This window comes from Nesoenas mayeri (assembly GCF_963082525.1).
Source record: "Nesoenas mayeri genome assembly, chromosome: 17".
Lineage (NCBI taxonomy): Eukaryota > Metazoa > Chordata > Aves > Columbiformes > Columbidae > Nesoenas > Nesoenas mayeri.
Genome location: NC_137565.1, coordinates 1,364,329 through 1,378,428, shown reverse-complemented (window position 1 = coordinate 1,378,428; position 14,100 = coordinate 1,364,329). Strand labels below are relative to the sequence as shown.

The 14,100-nt window shown below is 50.2% G+C and overlaps 1 protein-coding gene across 12 annotated transcripts in view; it reads left to right on the top strand.

Annotated features, from left to right (window-relative positions):
• The window catches only part of ULK1 (unc-51 like autophagy activating kinase 1), a 161,484-nt gene that overhangs the window by 134,490 nt on the left and 12,894 nt on the right, over window positions 1-14,100 (top strand). For 9 of the 12 annotated variants that reach the window (XM_080355137.1, XM_080355141.1, XM_080355142.1 and 6 more), the window contains 8 exons: window positions 2,154-2,242; window positions 3,871-4,036; window positions 5,122-5,182; window positions 5,312-5,401; window positions 9,033-9,158; window positions 12,042-12,193; window positions 13,021-13,104; window positions 13,621-13,883. In XM_080355137.1, coding sequence (XP_080211263.1) covers window positions 2,154-2,242; window positions 3,871-4,036; window positions 5,122-5,182; window positions 5,312-5,401; window positions 9,033-9,158; window positions 12,042-12,193; window positions 13,021-13,104; window positions 13,621-13,883 — 1,031 coding nt within the window. The remainder of the gene's footprint in view (window positions 1-2,153; window positions 2,243-3,870; window positions 4,037-5,121; window positions 5,183-5,311; window positions 5,402-9,032; window positions 9,159-12,041; window positions 12,194-13,020; window positions 13,105-13,620; window positions 13,884-14,100) is intronic. The other 3 variants (XM_080355143.1, XM_080355136.1, XM_080355140.1) reach the window with 1 other exon arrangement.

Sequence of the window (14,100 nt, the reverse complement as noted above, 5' to 3'; positions counted from 1 at the left end):
GTTGTTCTGTAGCGGCTGGCGGGATGAAACGGGGAGGCTTTTCCCCCCCACCTCGGGTTTCTGGTGTTGAGTGTATGGGGAGGTGCTGGGCTCGCTCTGCTTTACAGACACGTTCCCACAGCGCTGTGTGTGTTCCCCAAGTGTGGGGAGCAGAACCAGCTGTGCCAAGGAGCACGTGGGGTGCAGGTTGTTGTCTCTGTCCCTGCCGAGCCCTGACCCACCTCCCAGCACACCCATCGCCAGGCACGGCGCTCGCTGGTCCTTTACTGGAGCGGCGTGTTCCAGCAGCGCAGTCCGTGCGGGATGCAGGATCACGTGGAGAACAGATGCAGAGGCTGAAAAGGCCTTGTAAAGATGTATTGCGTTATGGACCTGACACGGGGGGAACAGTCTGTGTCACCGCACACCAGCCCCGTGGCACAAACCCGGGGACGTTGCCACATCAATCTCTGTTTGCAGTATAGCTGAACCTCTTTAGGAAAACATTCTGTTTCTGTTGGAGGAGATCTCTGTGACCCTGGTTAAACTGTTACACTGATTGGTTACTTAGGTTTAAACATATATTTTAAGCATACACTTCTTTGGCTTCATTTTCCTGTTGTTGGATCTTGTTACATCTCTGAGGAACTCGGCATCTGATTGTTCTCTCTGTGCTGAGAGTCACTGGTCCAGTCATCCTTCAAGCTTTTTGACAGGCTGCACGGAAAAACTTCTTAAAGCCTTCTATTAAAAGGCATATTTTCCCATTCTTTTGTAGTTGGAATACTGTTTCAACAGTTAATTGCAGGGAGATGTACTTTCATTTTTCTAGCCAGTTGAATAGAGTAAGTACTTTGTAGTATCTAATGTGATTAATGACAGAGGTAGTTTCACTTCAAACAGAAGCATTCTTCTTCTAGGTGTTATTAACCCTCTTTGTATTAGGTGCGAGGTGGTTAGCACAGATCCTGTAAGGGCTGCAAGGTGCTCATTCTCTGCCAGCACAATGAGGGAGAAGCAAAGTGTTCCTCTCCTCACTCAGGTGTTGCCTCTGATCTCTGTCTTAAGTCATTCAAATACCAACACGGTTGCAGAGTGAAATGGGATTTCAAGCTGCCTTGAAGTGGGGATGTCGGGGCTCTTCTGCAGCTCCCGCACTGCTCAGTCCTGTGCGAGTGGAGCAGGGAGTTTGAACCACTGCCCACTTCAAAGTCTGGTGCAGAGTCAGTGTTACCTTTGACTCGCGTCCCTCCTCAGCCGAGCTGAGCTCTGCCAGCTCACTCCCAGAGTCTCGCTTTCAAAAGTCATTGGACTTCAATATTCTTTTGTCCTATGATGCCTTAATTATCTTTTCTGCCTGAAGGTCAATGCTCACTGCTCCTGGCAGTGTGAGCTTTGTGCTTCTGCGAGGGTTACAAAATCCACTTCAACAATGAAGCTAATAAAGTGGACCGGTCTGATATAGAAGAATAAAACAGAAAAGGAAGGGATGCAAGAACAGCCAGTGCTGTGGAACCATTTCTGTACAAAGAGATTAAATAAGCAAAACCTCCTTAACTTGCAGAAGCGACTGAGGGGGGATGTGTTGAGGTACAGGAGGCACAGAGCTGTTACCTTGTGGAATGATGAATTCTGCAGGTTTGGTTTGGTTTGGTGTTACACCGTGTGGGCTGGGCTGTCCAGCTGCCTATGTGTAACTGAGCGCAGACCTGCAGCGTTTGCTGTCTGTGTGCTGAGCCGCAGGCTCCGATGGAGCAGCAGCTGTCAGGGCACGGTCTGGGCTCTGCCCTCTGTCGCTGACATGAGTAACTCAGCCCGCTCTTCTGTTTGTCTTTCCATTCATTTGTAAAGATGCTTTGGAGGCACTTTGGGGCAGAAGCCATCTTGCCACCTCTGTGGGTCAGCTACTGAGTGGATATCTGACCTTGGTCAGAGGTTCTGAGACCTTCTACCCTAAGAGCTGTAACTGTGAAATAATGTGTGGAAGAGCGAATGGATATCAATCCTATAACTGGACAGAATGCTCATTTGTATTCTCCTTTAACTGATGATATTGTCATGAGATAATGATGGTACATGTGATAAACTTGTGGGAAGGATGGAAAACACCTTCTTTATTGCTGATTGATCTTAGTTTGACGACTTCTTTTGTTTTTGTCTTTTGCTGGTTTTAGCTGCTTCCGTGCCAATGCCTTCTTACCCCAGCTCAGGCTCCGGGAGCTCCTCCAGCAGCTCTTCCACGTCGCACCTGGCGTCGCCTCCGGTGAGTGCCGCTCCGAGGACGCGCTGCTCGTTAACGCACGGCTGGCTGCTCTCAAACACGGTCTGTGCTGCTGCTGCCGGCTGGTACAAGTCACCGAGCGCTTTAGTTCTGCCTGGGCTTGGTTCAGTGTCTTCTCCAGTCTGTTGAGAGTTTGCATCTCAAAGATTGTCTTTCTCTTCACGGCAATACTTCAGCTTGCTGTTGCCTATTACGTGAAAAGCCGTTATGAAAGAAGTTGGTATTGGCAGCACTGGCTTGTCTTGGCAGAGTTGGAAGGTTCCTTGGAACCAAAGAACAGTGGCTAATTCAGGGTGTAGCGCTGCTTGCGTGGCTGCAAGTCCCTGTTCTCACACAGTCCGTGGGTCCTGGCAGCATCTCCACCCGTCTCTGGGAGGTGACACGGGCGCCACAGAGGGACATGGGGCCACGCTGTGTGCTCAGACCCACCACAGCCCAGAGGGAACGTCACAGAGCTGTGTCCTCAAGAGCTTCTGCCCCCCTGCAGCCCCGAGTTGCTGGCTGGGGCTCTCCTGCCTGTGACACCCCAGCAATGGGTAGATGGTGTGAAAGCAACCCCTGCCCTCAGCTCCCGCAGCTCGGGAAGCTCAGGGACGGTTCAATCTCACTGCCAGACCGGGAGGGTGTTGAGAACTGGTCCTGTTTCGCAGTTTTGCTGGTAGGGGTGTGTACGGTGTCACCTGCGCAGGGCAAAGCTAATGTGTGGGTGGAAAAAAGACAACTTTGGCTGCTGGAAAGTTCCTTCATGTTGTGTGTCCTGCAGGGGCAGTGAGAGTCCCACCACTGGGGCAGCAGGAGGGGCTTTGGAGGGTCAACAAGGTCTTAACAAGGCCCAAGTGAAAGCTGATTCAGGTCTTTCTCAGCCTACAAATGCATTAGGATAAAGATTGTAATCTACTCTGTGTATGGTTCAGCTGTTTTAAATCTTTCTTAAACCATCCAGCTTTGTCCATCTGTCTGCACAACATGAGGTTTGTAGGGCTGGTCATTGTTTGGCTGAAGGAGGAGGAAAACCGGGACTTTTTAGTGTCTGTCCTGCCTCCCATGGCTGTGAGGTGTTCATCTACTCAACACCATTCTCCAGCCCTTCCTTTATCAGCACTACACCGAAACAGAGTTGTCTTGAGGCGCAGGGACACTTATGTACGTGTTCCTGAGCACTGCTTACTGCAAAACAGTGAGTAGAAACCAGATGTTTAATGTTTAAGAAGAAACCAACAAAATAATAACCCCAAAGGACAACCGAAACCATCTCTGAAAGCTCTTCTCCGTTTCACAGCCACGTTAAATTGGGTTGGTAGAAAATGCATGGTTGTTGGAGAAAGCCTTAGCAGAGGGATGCGGCACCTCAAGTTAGTATTTCTCATCCGGGGAGCATCAGACATGCTGGTCGTGTGTTTTGTGCAACAAAAGATGCGCTGTTCTGGCACGGGCGTAAAAGGCTGCTCCTTTTCAGTAAACTAAACAGCTGCTTCTGGCAAACTATCAGCCCTGATTTATCAGCACAGTGTTGTTTGTAGCCTTGTGCAGTTCGGTTTAAAGATGAAGCAGGATGATGAAGTAGCTGTGCTGAAGCCAGGGTTTGGTTTTTTGCCGTTTTCCTGAATTAGCAGTCCCTGGGAGAGATGCAGCAGCAGCTGCAGGAGAAGGCGCTGGCATCGCCCACCCAGGACTCGCCCGGCTTCCTGCACGCCTCCAAGGACTCTGCTGGAAGCAGCAGCAAGAATTCGTCCTGTGACACAGATGACTTCGTCATGGTCCCAGCGCAGTTCTCAAGTAAGGGGGCTTTTGGAAGGGCAGATCTAAGCAGGGGGGATGTGGATGCCGAGGATAGTTACTAGAAGGTTAAAAGAGCGATTAAACCTGCCTGTTTGACTGAAGAGCAGGAATGGTTTTGTTCCCAAGCTGCCACAGACATCTGTCTCACTGGTTAGTTCCATGGGATATTTTGTAATTACCTTCAAATACAGGATTTGAGAGTAAAGGTTACTTAGGGACCTCAGTAAGAGATTGAACCTGGAAATCTGACTGGAAAAGAAGATCAGCAGGCTCGCAGGGAAATGTCTTTCCCTCACAGAAGCCATTCCCGTGTCATCCTGTCTTCAGTTTCAGTCAGCATCACAGTCTAAGGCAGGATTTCAGCCAGCAAGCTGGATTTTATAATGAAAAGATCCCAGAGAAATCTAAAAGATGTTGGGCTTTTCTTCTGACCATGTGTGTGATGCTTTGCTGAGCTGGGACTCGGTGATAACTGCTGTGATTCCCCCTTCACAGTTGCGCTTCTTGTATTAAAACAGGAATTTGGAGCAGTAGAACCGGATCCTTACGATAAGGAAGAGCCCAGTGTTGCTTGTGTTTTTCCTGGGAACAGCAGTGGGACCAGTAAATACGTGTCCTGCGCTAGTCGTGTTTCCAGAGCTCAGATGTTTTGGCAAAGGGACAAAGTCCCCGTGTTGTGTATCCAGCACCAGCTCATTTGGCTGCCCTGGACTTTTGCCATTTGGGACACGGGCGTTTCAGAGCCCTGTGTGCAACTCACACCGCTGGCTTTCCACACAGCAGCTACTTGCTTGCACCAAGTGGGCATTACCTACTGCCCTAAATGATTGTTGGGTTTTGACTTTCTTCCAAGAGGGCTCCCTTTCAGCTTTAATTTGCCAAAAATGCAGGATATAAGGATCAGAGGCATCCCCGTCAGCTTCAGCCCATGTCTATTTGACAAAACACTGACTTCAGAAGCAACTCAGTGGGTTTTGGAGCAGCAGGAAATTCTACCCAAAATCTCAGCTGCTCTGAATATTTAAAGATTTTTTTAAAGACAATTATCTCAAATTGTTTTTCTGCCCTTCTGTGTTCCTCAGGTGATTTGACTGCCGAGGCTGCGGAAGGGAAGCCAATCCAGGACAGTCTGATGTACAGCGGGTAAGAGCACCGGAGGTCCTGGTGCTGAGCGGGGGCTGCGGGGCAGACACAGCTCGGTTACCACGTGTTGCGGGGGAGCAGCGTTGGTTCCCAGGCTCTAACAGCTGGGTTCTCTCTGGCATTCCTCAGGAGCTCTCTGGTGACTTCAGCAGGCTTGGAAAGCCAGGGGAGGACCCCGTCTCCTTCACCGCCGTACAGCGGCTCTCCCAGCCCATCCAGGTAAGAACGGTTCAGTGATCACTATGCAACAGGGATTAGTTGTGTGCCCCTTGACTTCCAGGAGGGGATTTTAGAGGTGTTGCTGTGCTGGGTAAGATCTGCATCTCTCCTTTAATTAAAGGGTAAGGAGAAACAGCCAGGAGGAACTCCCCAGCCTGGGGCACTGATCCGTGCCCGTCTCCCTTCTCAGGAGGGGCTGGGACAGAATGCAGTGGAGTTGGAATTCACCCTCTTCCTGCAGGGGCAGGAGTTATTCTCAAGCAGAAGGTGAATGTACTCCACGGTTCTGTGTGTGCTACTCATCCCCTCTGTGCTCGGCCTGCAGAGGTGGTGAGTACTCCAGCCAGAGAGCCTTGCTTCTGAATTCATGCTGTGAATTACAGCACAGCGCTTCGGCCAAGACAGAAACTGCTGTGTGCTGGGAAAGGATGAGAGCAGATGAGCATTGTTGCTCTTTTCCCCTGGCTGTTGAAGGACAGATCTGGGCCTACTTAGTTGTTTGTAGTTTACCTGAAGGTCTGAACATCTCCTTGCACTGTGTCTGTGTAAAGCAATGCTGCTACATGGGCCTTGCTTAGTGATAGCGAAGGCAGGAGTAGGAGTAACAAGTGTAAATAGGTGTGGTCATAGGTTCAGTTCTAACTAAACCAGTTGCTCTAAGCTCAGCTTTAGCCTTAAGAAATGTCATAGTTGACACCTGCCCACGCAGACCAGCACCAGCGACTGCCTGCCGATGCGTTTAAGTTCAGAAGATGTTAATTGTCTGTGCAAGGCGATCCCATGGACTCTACAGCTTGAAGCTTTAGGGTACGTGCCTAGCTTGCAGGGAGCTGCTGGTGCTGCTTCCCAGCCCGTTTGTGCCCCTGGGGAAGCAGGACAGCTTTCATCTCCGCTCTGGCAATATAGTACCTGCTGGGGAGGAGAGATGAAGGGGATTTCACACGAAGAGATGGATGACCCTGTAATCTTGCTTAAGAAGGCAATGTGGTCCCAGGCTATATGTTGAACACGCTTGTCACTTAAACGGAGCCCAGAAAATGACAAAACATAGCCTCAAAGCATGAAGATTTAAAGGAGGAGAATATAGCTCAAAGCCTTGCTGACGTGATCAGATTAATTGGCAAGCACGTACCACAGTGTGGAGTTTAATTGCATGAGGCTTCTTATGCCATTGCCTGCTAAGCTTTTTAACAGCTTATTCCTGAACTGATTCCTTTGCATTCTGGGGATCAGTCTTTGTTAAAGGATTTTGCCTTGTTTCTGGACAGCAGTGAGTGGAAATTCATGGAATTTCACCACAAATGCTGCCTGCTTTTCACTGTACACTGCAGCCTTCACCAAACCGGCCTCGTCGTGTTCAGCTGGATCATAAGGTGGCGAATCAGTGCCCGTGGCTGCGATCTAAACATGTTCCCGCTCTTGCTGTCTTTACTGCTCATTCCAAGCAGCTTCTGTGGAGCAGGTGCCAAACCCCTTAGTGCTACTTCCAACTTTTCTGTCTACTTTGAAGAAACACTGAAAAGTTACTTCCTTCCCAGTCCAGGATGAGGAATAAGACATAAATCATGAAAGATTGGAGCAGTCACTCCAAATCGAGAGTGTGAAGCACGATCTTTGGTCTGAGCCCTAAAAGCGCTTTGGACCGGTGTCACCCGGGTGCGTCCTTCAGGGTGGATGTTGTGATGTCTGTTCGTCCAGCGCAGAAAGCGGCTGTGTCGGTGGCCAGGTGGCTTCTCCTTGTGAACCAAGGCCCTAAGAACCAGGCACAATTAAAATATGCTGCTAGTTGATCTTTTTACCTTTTTTTTTTGTTGTTAAAGCAGCTCCTTGTTGAAAATGCTTAGTAAGTTGAACAAAAAGTACTTCTCTGCCTGTATCCCACAGCAAGGGGTTTAATGCCATTTTCTAAGAGCATTTAATTACCGCCAGGTAATTGAACTCCCCATCCCTGCTTTATCTCTTGGTCCTCCTTGCAAATTTGTGCTCAGTTGTATTTTTTGAGGCTTGAGGCCAATTAGCAGGTTTGGTGTGTGCCAGCTCAGTTGGGTGCGTTTTTTGCAGTTTGCATGTTGTGCAGAAACCTGGGTCCTGTAGGGGTTTGTTAGAGCTCTTGGAGAGAGGGGGCATCATTTCACACGAGAACTCCTTTTCCTCCAAGGGATTTTGACCAGATGGAAGCAAAAAAGCATTTGAAATGTATGTTTAAAGTCAGGATCTGTACAAGGTTTGACAATAACACTCAGATTTCTTGACTAAAGCTCCATTCGCTTCATTTCTGTCTGACACAATGTCCTGCACTGGTGGATGGCAGAGACATGAAAGGCTCACGTTGCCGCTGAGCAGTCAGATACCTGGAACACCTTTATTTATTGTATGTCAGTGAAGAATCAAGGCTCCCATGCTACCTTTGAGAGACAAATATCAGCCTAAGAGCCTGTTCTCTTGATGGAAGAAGTAAGAGCACACAAGGTAGAATATATGGAACTTAAGAAATCATTAGGCATATGGAGAGAGGAACAAAGAAATCTGAATCACATCTTGATCTTTCAGCCTTGATGAAAGGTCTCTTCACATACACTCTGGAGATCTGCAGACACATTCCTGCAGGTCAGCTTTGTTCAACACCGTCAGAGTACTACTGACCTTCCCCAAAGCGTCAGTACTGGGGGTGGCATGCTTTAAACTGGGCAGACCCAGACCCATGACCCCTCAGCGGACAGCAGGGAAGGCTGCAGAAGCCTTCATTACCAATAAGATCTTTCTATAATTGTGCAACATCCCTGCAATTGGTGTTGGCAGTTGTAAATAGCATTGCCATGGCAATTAATCCTAGAATTCTGAAGCCTTTGGGAAGAGAATTTAGGCAGCTACTTAGTTAAATGTGGCGTTTGCATGGGTTTTGTATAGCATGGCTTGTGCATAGCGTGGGCGAGGAGCAACAGGGAAACTGTCACCTGGGGGAACGCATGTCAGGCACGAGCTGATGAACCTGCTCAGATGGAGCTCGAGGTCTGAAGTTTGCGGAATGAGCCTGTCCCATTTTGTGCCTGTGATACTCCGGCCGGCCTTGATGGGTGTATAGATACCAGCTTCTGTCCCAAAAATTTATTCTCTCCCGAGTTGCCTTCTCCACCCTGTAGTTAACTTGCAAATACTCTGACATACACCGCAAGTTTCTATTGTTTTCGTGGCAATGCTGTTGCTGCAGCAGTGCCTCTGCATGACAGCCAAGGAGCTCCTGGCAGCAAGATCTTTGCCGGTGCCCTTTGTGAGCCGCGAGTGTTTAGTCCGGTTCAGCACTGTGCTCCTTGGCCGGGGCGCTGAGCTGCTGGAAGCCGGGCCGGTTGAGCCAGCAGGGCTCAGTTCTCCTGCAGGGAGGGTGCGCTGGGGCGTGTGGTTTAACTTCAGTCCGTGGGTGGGAATCGCGCTGGAAGAAGAAAGGTGAGGTGCCTGTTTGCAGGAGGCGCGTGGCGTCACTTCCCTTTGATACGACTTCAAACCGCCTCCCCGTGTAAACCCACAGCCCGAGAGCCGCCAAGGGGACGCTCCCTGTGTACCAAGATAAACCTCCGATTACCTGGCTGGAGAGCCACCCCTCACTAGAGCTTTTCTTTGTGTCTCCTCCCAACAGCCGGCCAGGACAGTTTTCTAGCAGCAAGTACGGACACTCCGTGCCCATTCCGGTCCCAACGCAAATTCATAACTACCGTCGGATTGAGCAGAACCTGCAGTCCCCCAACCAATACGCGTCTCCACGGTGAGTGCTGGGCTGGGAGAAGGGGGCAGCGTCAGGGCCGAGGTGCTTGTATCGCAGCTTGGGGCTTGGAGAACAAACTGCTTTACGGTTTATTCACTGTACCTGTAAATAGCTCTAAAAGTTTCCCTGTGTGATGGGTGCTCCTCCTTGCCGAAGGGAGCCTGTGTGGTGATGTAGTTTTGGGGTATTTTTGTAGCAGTGCTGAGATTTGTTACCACACGCCATGAGTTTTGCCTGTGTGTGACTGTGTGACAGCTCCCGCCAGCGCTCAGCGCAGGCTGAGCCCCTGTGGGTCTGACGGCTTTTCCCAAGCTGGTGGGCTGCGTGTCCGAGCAGGACAACCGTCCATCTGGCAGATCCCTCTGCGAAAGGAAAATTTGAGATAAACAACTAAAATGACTGGGGCTACAACACTTACCTGACTTCACCTTAATCAGTTCCTGTAGTTAGTCACAACCTCGATGATGCGTCTTCCATGAGCTCCATGTTAATGTGGTTACGCAGCCAGGGCTGTTGAGTCACGAGCAGTTTCTGCCCGCGAGGCAGAGGATGTTTTGCGACGCCGGTGCCGGCCGCCAGCGTGCAGCTCCCCCGCGGGGCTCGCCGGTGCTGCCTTCGACATCCAGCACACACGGGGCTCTTGCCTCTTCTCACGCGTAATTTCTGGTTCTTGCAGGTTGGAAATGTGGGTTCGCAGCAGCAGCGCAGGTCACAGGCTGGTTGGAGGGAGACTCACGCAGGGTCTTGGAGAGTTTGTGCAGCAGGGGCACTCAGAAGTGCCTGTGAGGCGTCTTGTCTTTTTTGGATGAGTTGCTTTGGTATTTGAATTAGTTAAAGTTCAGATTTCAGAAGCAGAGGAGTACCTATGTCAGCTGAAGTTTGGGCTTCAGCCAGCCTGATTCAGGATAAGGCTTATTCAGAGTGAACCCAGAAGTAGAGGCACTATATGTTGGTATTAATCAGGGATCAGCAGAGAGATTGTTTTGTGCTGGTGTTACTTTAATACTATCTTATGTTCACTTGTTCGAGTGTGTGGCAGGTTTTGTAGGAAGCTCCTTCCCGTTTCCTGCACGCCTTCTATTTTCTACAGCAAAACGTGGGGACTCTGTTAGTGTTGGAACTCACCAGAGAGTCCTGGTTGTCCATGTGATGTGTCAAGTGAGAGCTCTGGAGGAGATGGAAGGGCACCCTGTGCCCACCCCAGGCACCCTGTGCCCACCCCAGCCTGCTGCCGAGCTACTGGTTCGGGTTCTCAGCCTGCAGCTGCCGCTCGGGGGTCAAACTGTCACGTTTTGCTCCTTGTAGTCAGCGCTGTGTAATGATGAGATGAGCATCATCCTGCAGAGGAACTCGAGGAATGGATGCAATCAGATGATTCACGCTTTGCTTTCAGCACCGGCTCAGAAATCTCTGGCGTCATGTTTTCTTTCTGCCCCAGGAAGCCATAGTTCTCTCTCACCATCACTTCCTCTAATCAGCAAATTCAGGAGCCACCCTTCAGGAATGGCAGGAGAAACCCTCACCGGGCACTGAGGATGTGATTGTGTATCAGACAGGCCATTACAGCCAAGTGCCTCGTCACGTTTGCCAAGTCATTTGACAGCAAACCCTGATGTACACTCTTGTTTCTGAAAAATGGACCGCGGCACCTGCCTGGCAGGTGTGTGCCTGCGGGACGTGGCCGCTTTGGGGACGGCTATGGTGCTTGTCGAGGTGGTAATTACGTGGGTACTTTTGGCCACATCACCTGTCCTGCTCGTCTGCTCGCTGGCTCATCCCACGTCCCATAGGGTGGCACCTGACATTCCCCAGCTTTCAGCAGCCGCTGCTCTTTTCTGCAAGCTCCTGACAGATGATGTTCAGCCTCCTGGATGGCTGATTCTGGAGAGTTAAGAACAGGGACGGCAGTACCTTCTGCCACTGAATGTCTGGGTATCTTCCCACCTTGCCAGGCGCCCGTTTCCCTGTTGTGTGTTCATGTTGCTTCGGGGCCAGGCATTTGATGGACGTGAGGCCTCTGAATCTGGAGCAACCTGAAGAGAAGTCATTTTAGGTTAAAATTGTAAAGGACTTCCTTTTCCTTTTCCTCCCAGCATGTGAATGTAGTGTGAGTTCATTTGGCTGAGAGTGGAGGATTGAATTCTTTTTAATCTGAACTGCTGAAGTAGATAGGGTTTGGTTTTTATTATTTATGTATTTATTTTCTGAAACATGGCAAAAGTGAAACATACACCTAGTAGTGCTGTTGAGCAGATGCACTGAAGCTTCATTGGAATGACTTTGCCATTCCTGGGTGATGTTGCACTGCAGAAACCCGTTTGCCTTTGTTCCTTCTGTGTGGATGTGTATGAGCAGCTCAGCGCAGCGTCACCGGGAGCAGGCAGGTTCCGTGCTAATGGAATCTTGCAGTGCTTTGAGCACAGCACCTTTTTTCAGCATATTCATTGATTCCTGTCCAGAAGGCCACCTACTAGCTGAGACTGATGTTCTTTTAAGAAGGGAAAAGGTGTTTCCAAGTTGAGAGCAGAGCGAAGGAATTGATGAAAAGACCGTCTTCTCACCTGGAGGAGTGTAATGAGGATCTTAGTGGAGGAGCCTGCAGAGGCAGAACATTCCAGTAAATAGAGTTTAGGTTGTGCGTTTTCCTGCTTCTTTCTTTCCGTTTGGTTGGCGAAATCTTGTTTGCATCGGAACTCTGGAGAACCAGGATGATCATGTTAATCTGTATTGGTGTAGTCCTGGAACAGTGGGATTTCGATGCAGGATGGACAGTCATGAAGCGCCGCTCTGTGGAAGTAGCTCTGTGTGTGTATGGAGTGCTTCTCCTTACTCCTCTGTACCGGCATCCAGAGTAACGTCTGTGCTGCTGTTTTTCCCTGTAAGGTCTGGTACGGTCCGGAGGTCAAGCAGTACAAGTCCTCTTGGTTTTCCTAAAACCGGTGCTTCACCTCCTTATCCTGGAGAACATGGATCTGCGCCCAGCTCCAGAAAGCTCTCCTTTGGTGGTGCCAAGCCATTCGTGCCGTCGCCACAAGGTAAGATGTCAGCTGGCGTGTTGCTGCCCTAATCAAATCGTGTGCCTCTTTCCTGCAAAGGCGGAGGTAATGACCAGCTGTAGCTGCCAGGTAATAGGGGATTCAGACGCTTGTGTTCTCCCGTGGCGCTTCTCAATAGATTATTTGACAAGTGTTTTGGCCTCAGTAAGGAGAGGAAAATACCTATTAGTCCCAGGAGAGGCAAGCTTTGGTTTGGTGTCTGCTTCAGACATTTTGCTGCCCTCCGAAGAGGATTTCTGTAAGTGCAAAATATCTTCTTACTGGCTCAGGCTGGGATGTGAAAAAATGTGAGCCCATTGTTGTCAGAGCAAAATCCTGACCAGCCGTGGAAGGGCTTGAACTCCTCTGTTCACACTGAAAAGCAGCTGTCTGAATATCTGGCAGCCTGATCCAGGTGCTAACAAGCAATTCAAGTGGAAAAGGGATGAGAAAAACCCCAGTGTGCAACTGGTGCAATCTGCTGTTTTCTATAAAAGAACAGATTCCAATGTAACTAGCTATTCTGTACCCCTAGTGTCTCCAATCCTGTATTTATTAGTCTCTGCTGGTGGGGGAGTGCAGAATATTCATATTCTATTCCTCTAAATTAATATCACTGCAAAGTCAGACTAAAATTGGCTAAACTAATATGAGACAGCTTTGTTTCTTCCTTTTACAGGAGTTGTTGATCCTTTCACAGTACAGCTAGGGCTGAGAAGATGGGAGAGATAACCAGCATCTTTCTGTAAAACAGATGATGTATAGTGTTGTTATTGCCAATGGAAACTTAATGGTGAATAAACTTTTTTTATTGTGTTCTCTCCAAGTTGGAACAATCCCAGAGCAGCCCAGCCAGACTGTTATCCCCTCTGCTCTGGGAGCAGAAGTGAGGAGCCGGATTCCTGTCGCTGGTGCGTTGGTCCTTATCTCATTATTCCTGTGGCAAAGGCCAGACCTGTAGTCTCAGGGCGTTCCAGGTTGGATATGGTCCTTCAGCAGCTTCTCCTGATGCTCAGCCAGCAGGATTTCTGTGTGCTGGTTGGGGTCAGTCCATTCACATCCCACCGGTCAGCCTCTGGCTGACAGACCCTGTGTCACGGAACCGCTCTAATTTGAGACTTGGGAGTTAATGGATGAAAGAAAAGCATCTCAAAAGCTCCAGCTCCCCTGTTGCTGCTGAACTCTGACAGTCAGGGTCCCTGTCTCTGCGAGGGCTGCAGTGAGGAGCGAAGCTGCGCTCCCGTGTCCCTGCTCTGCCTGCTCGTCCTGCTGCAGAGTCACAGCTCCACGGGGCCTGGCAGACTGCGGTGCTGGTCAGAGTTCCACCCTTAGCCACCACATGTTGTAGCAGTGGATCCAGGGCTCAGGCTGCCTTTTTGTGGCAGAACCAGAACATGACGTGGTTTGTCTCTGTTTGGGCCCTGCAGGTTCCTCGGCGCCCGAACACTCTCCTCGAGGGATGGGCTCCCGGCTCCACAGTGCTCCCAACCTGTCAGATCTGCACTCCTGCCGGCAGAAGATCACCAAGCAGCACTCGGACCCTCTGGTCGCTCACTTGGGTCACGGCGCGGGCAGCCAGCCTCTGCAGATGCACGGCCTGCAGCACTGCCGCCAGCTGCGCTCCTCGCCCAAGCTGTCCGAGTTCATGCAGAGAAGCCCTCTGCCCACGATCATGGGCTCTCCTACCAAGGTGGGTCGGGGAGTCTGCTTTTGGGCTTCTCACGGCTCGATCTTCTGGGCTGTTTGAGGATGAATCGCTGCGTGATCCGATAACTCTCACCTAGATTTGTCTCTGCTCGTTCGCTTTTCTTCAAGGGTTGTTTAGTGATCTGTGTGAAATGGGGTAGTGTCCTACTTCCTAGCGGGCAGGTCTCACTTGGCAGCAGCGCTGGGTGTCTGGGCAGGGT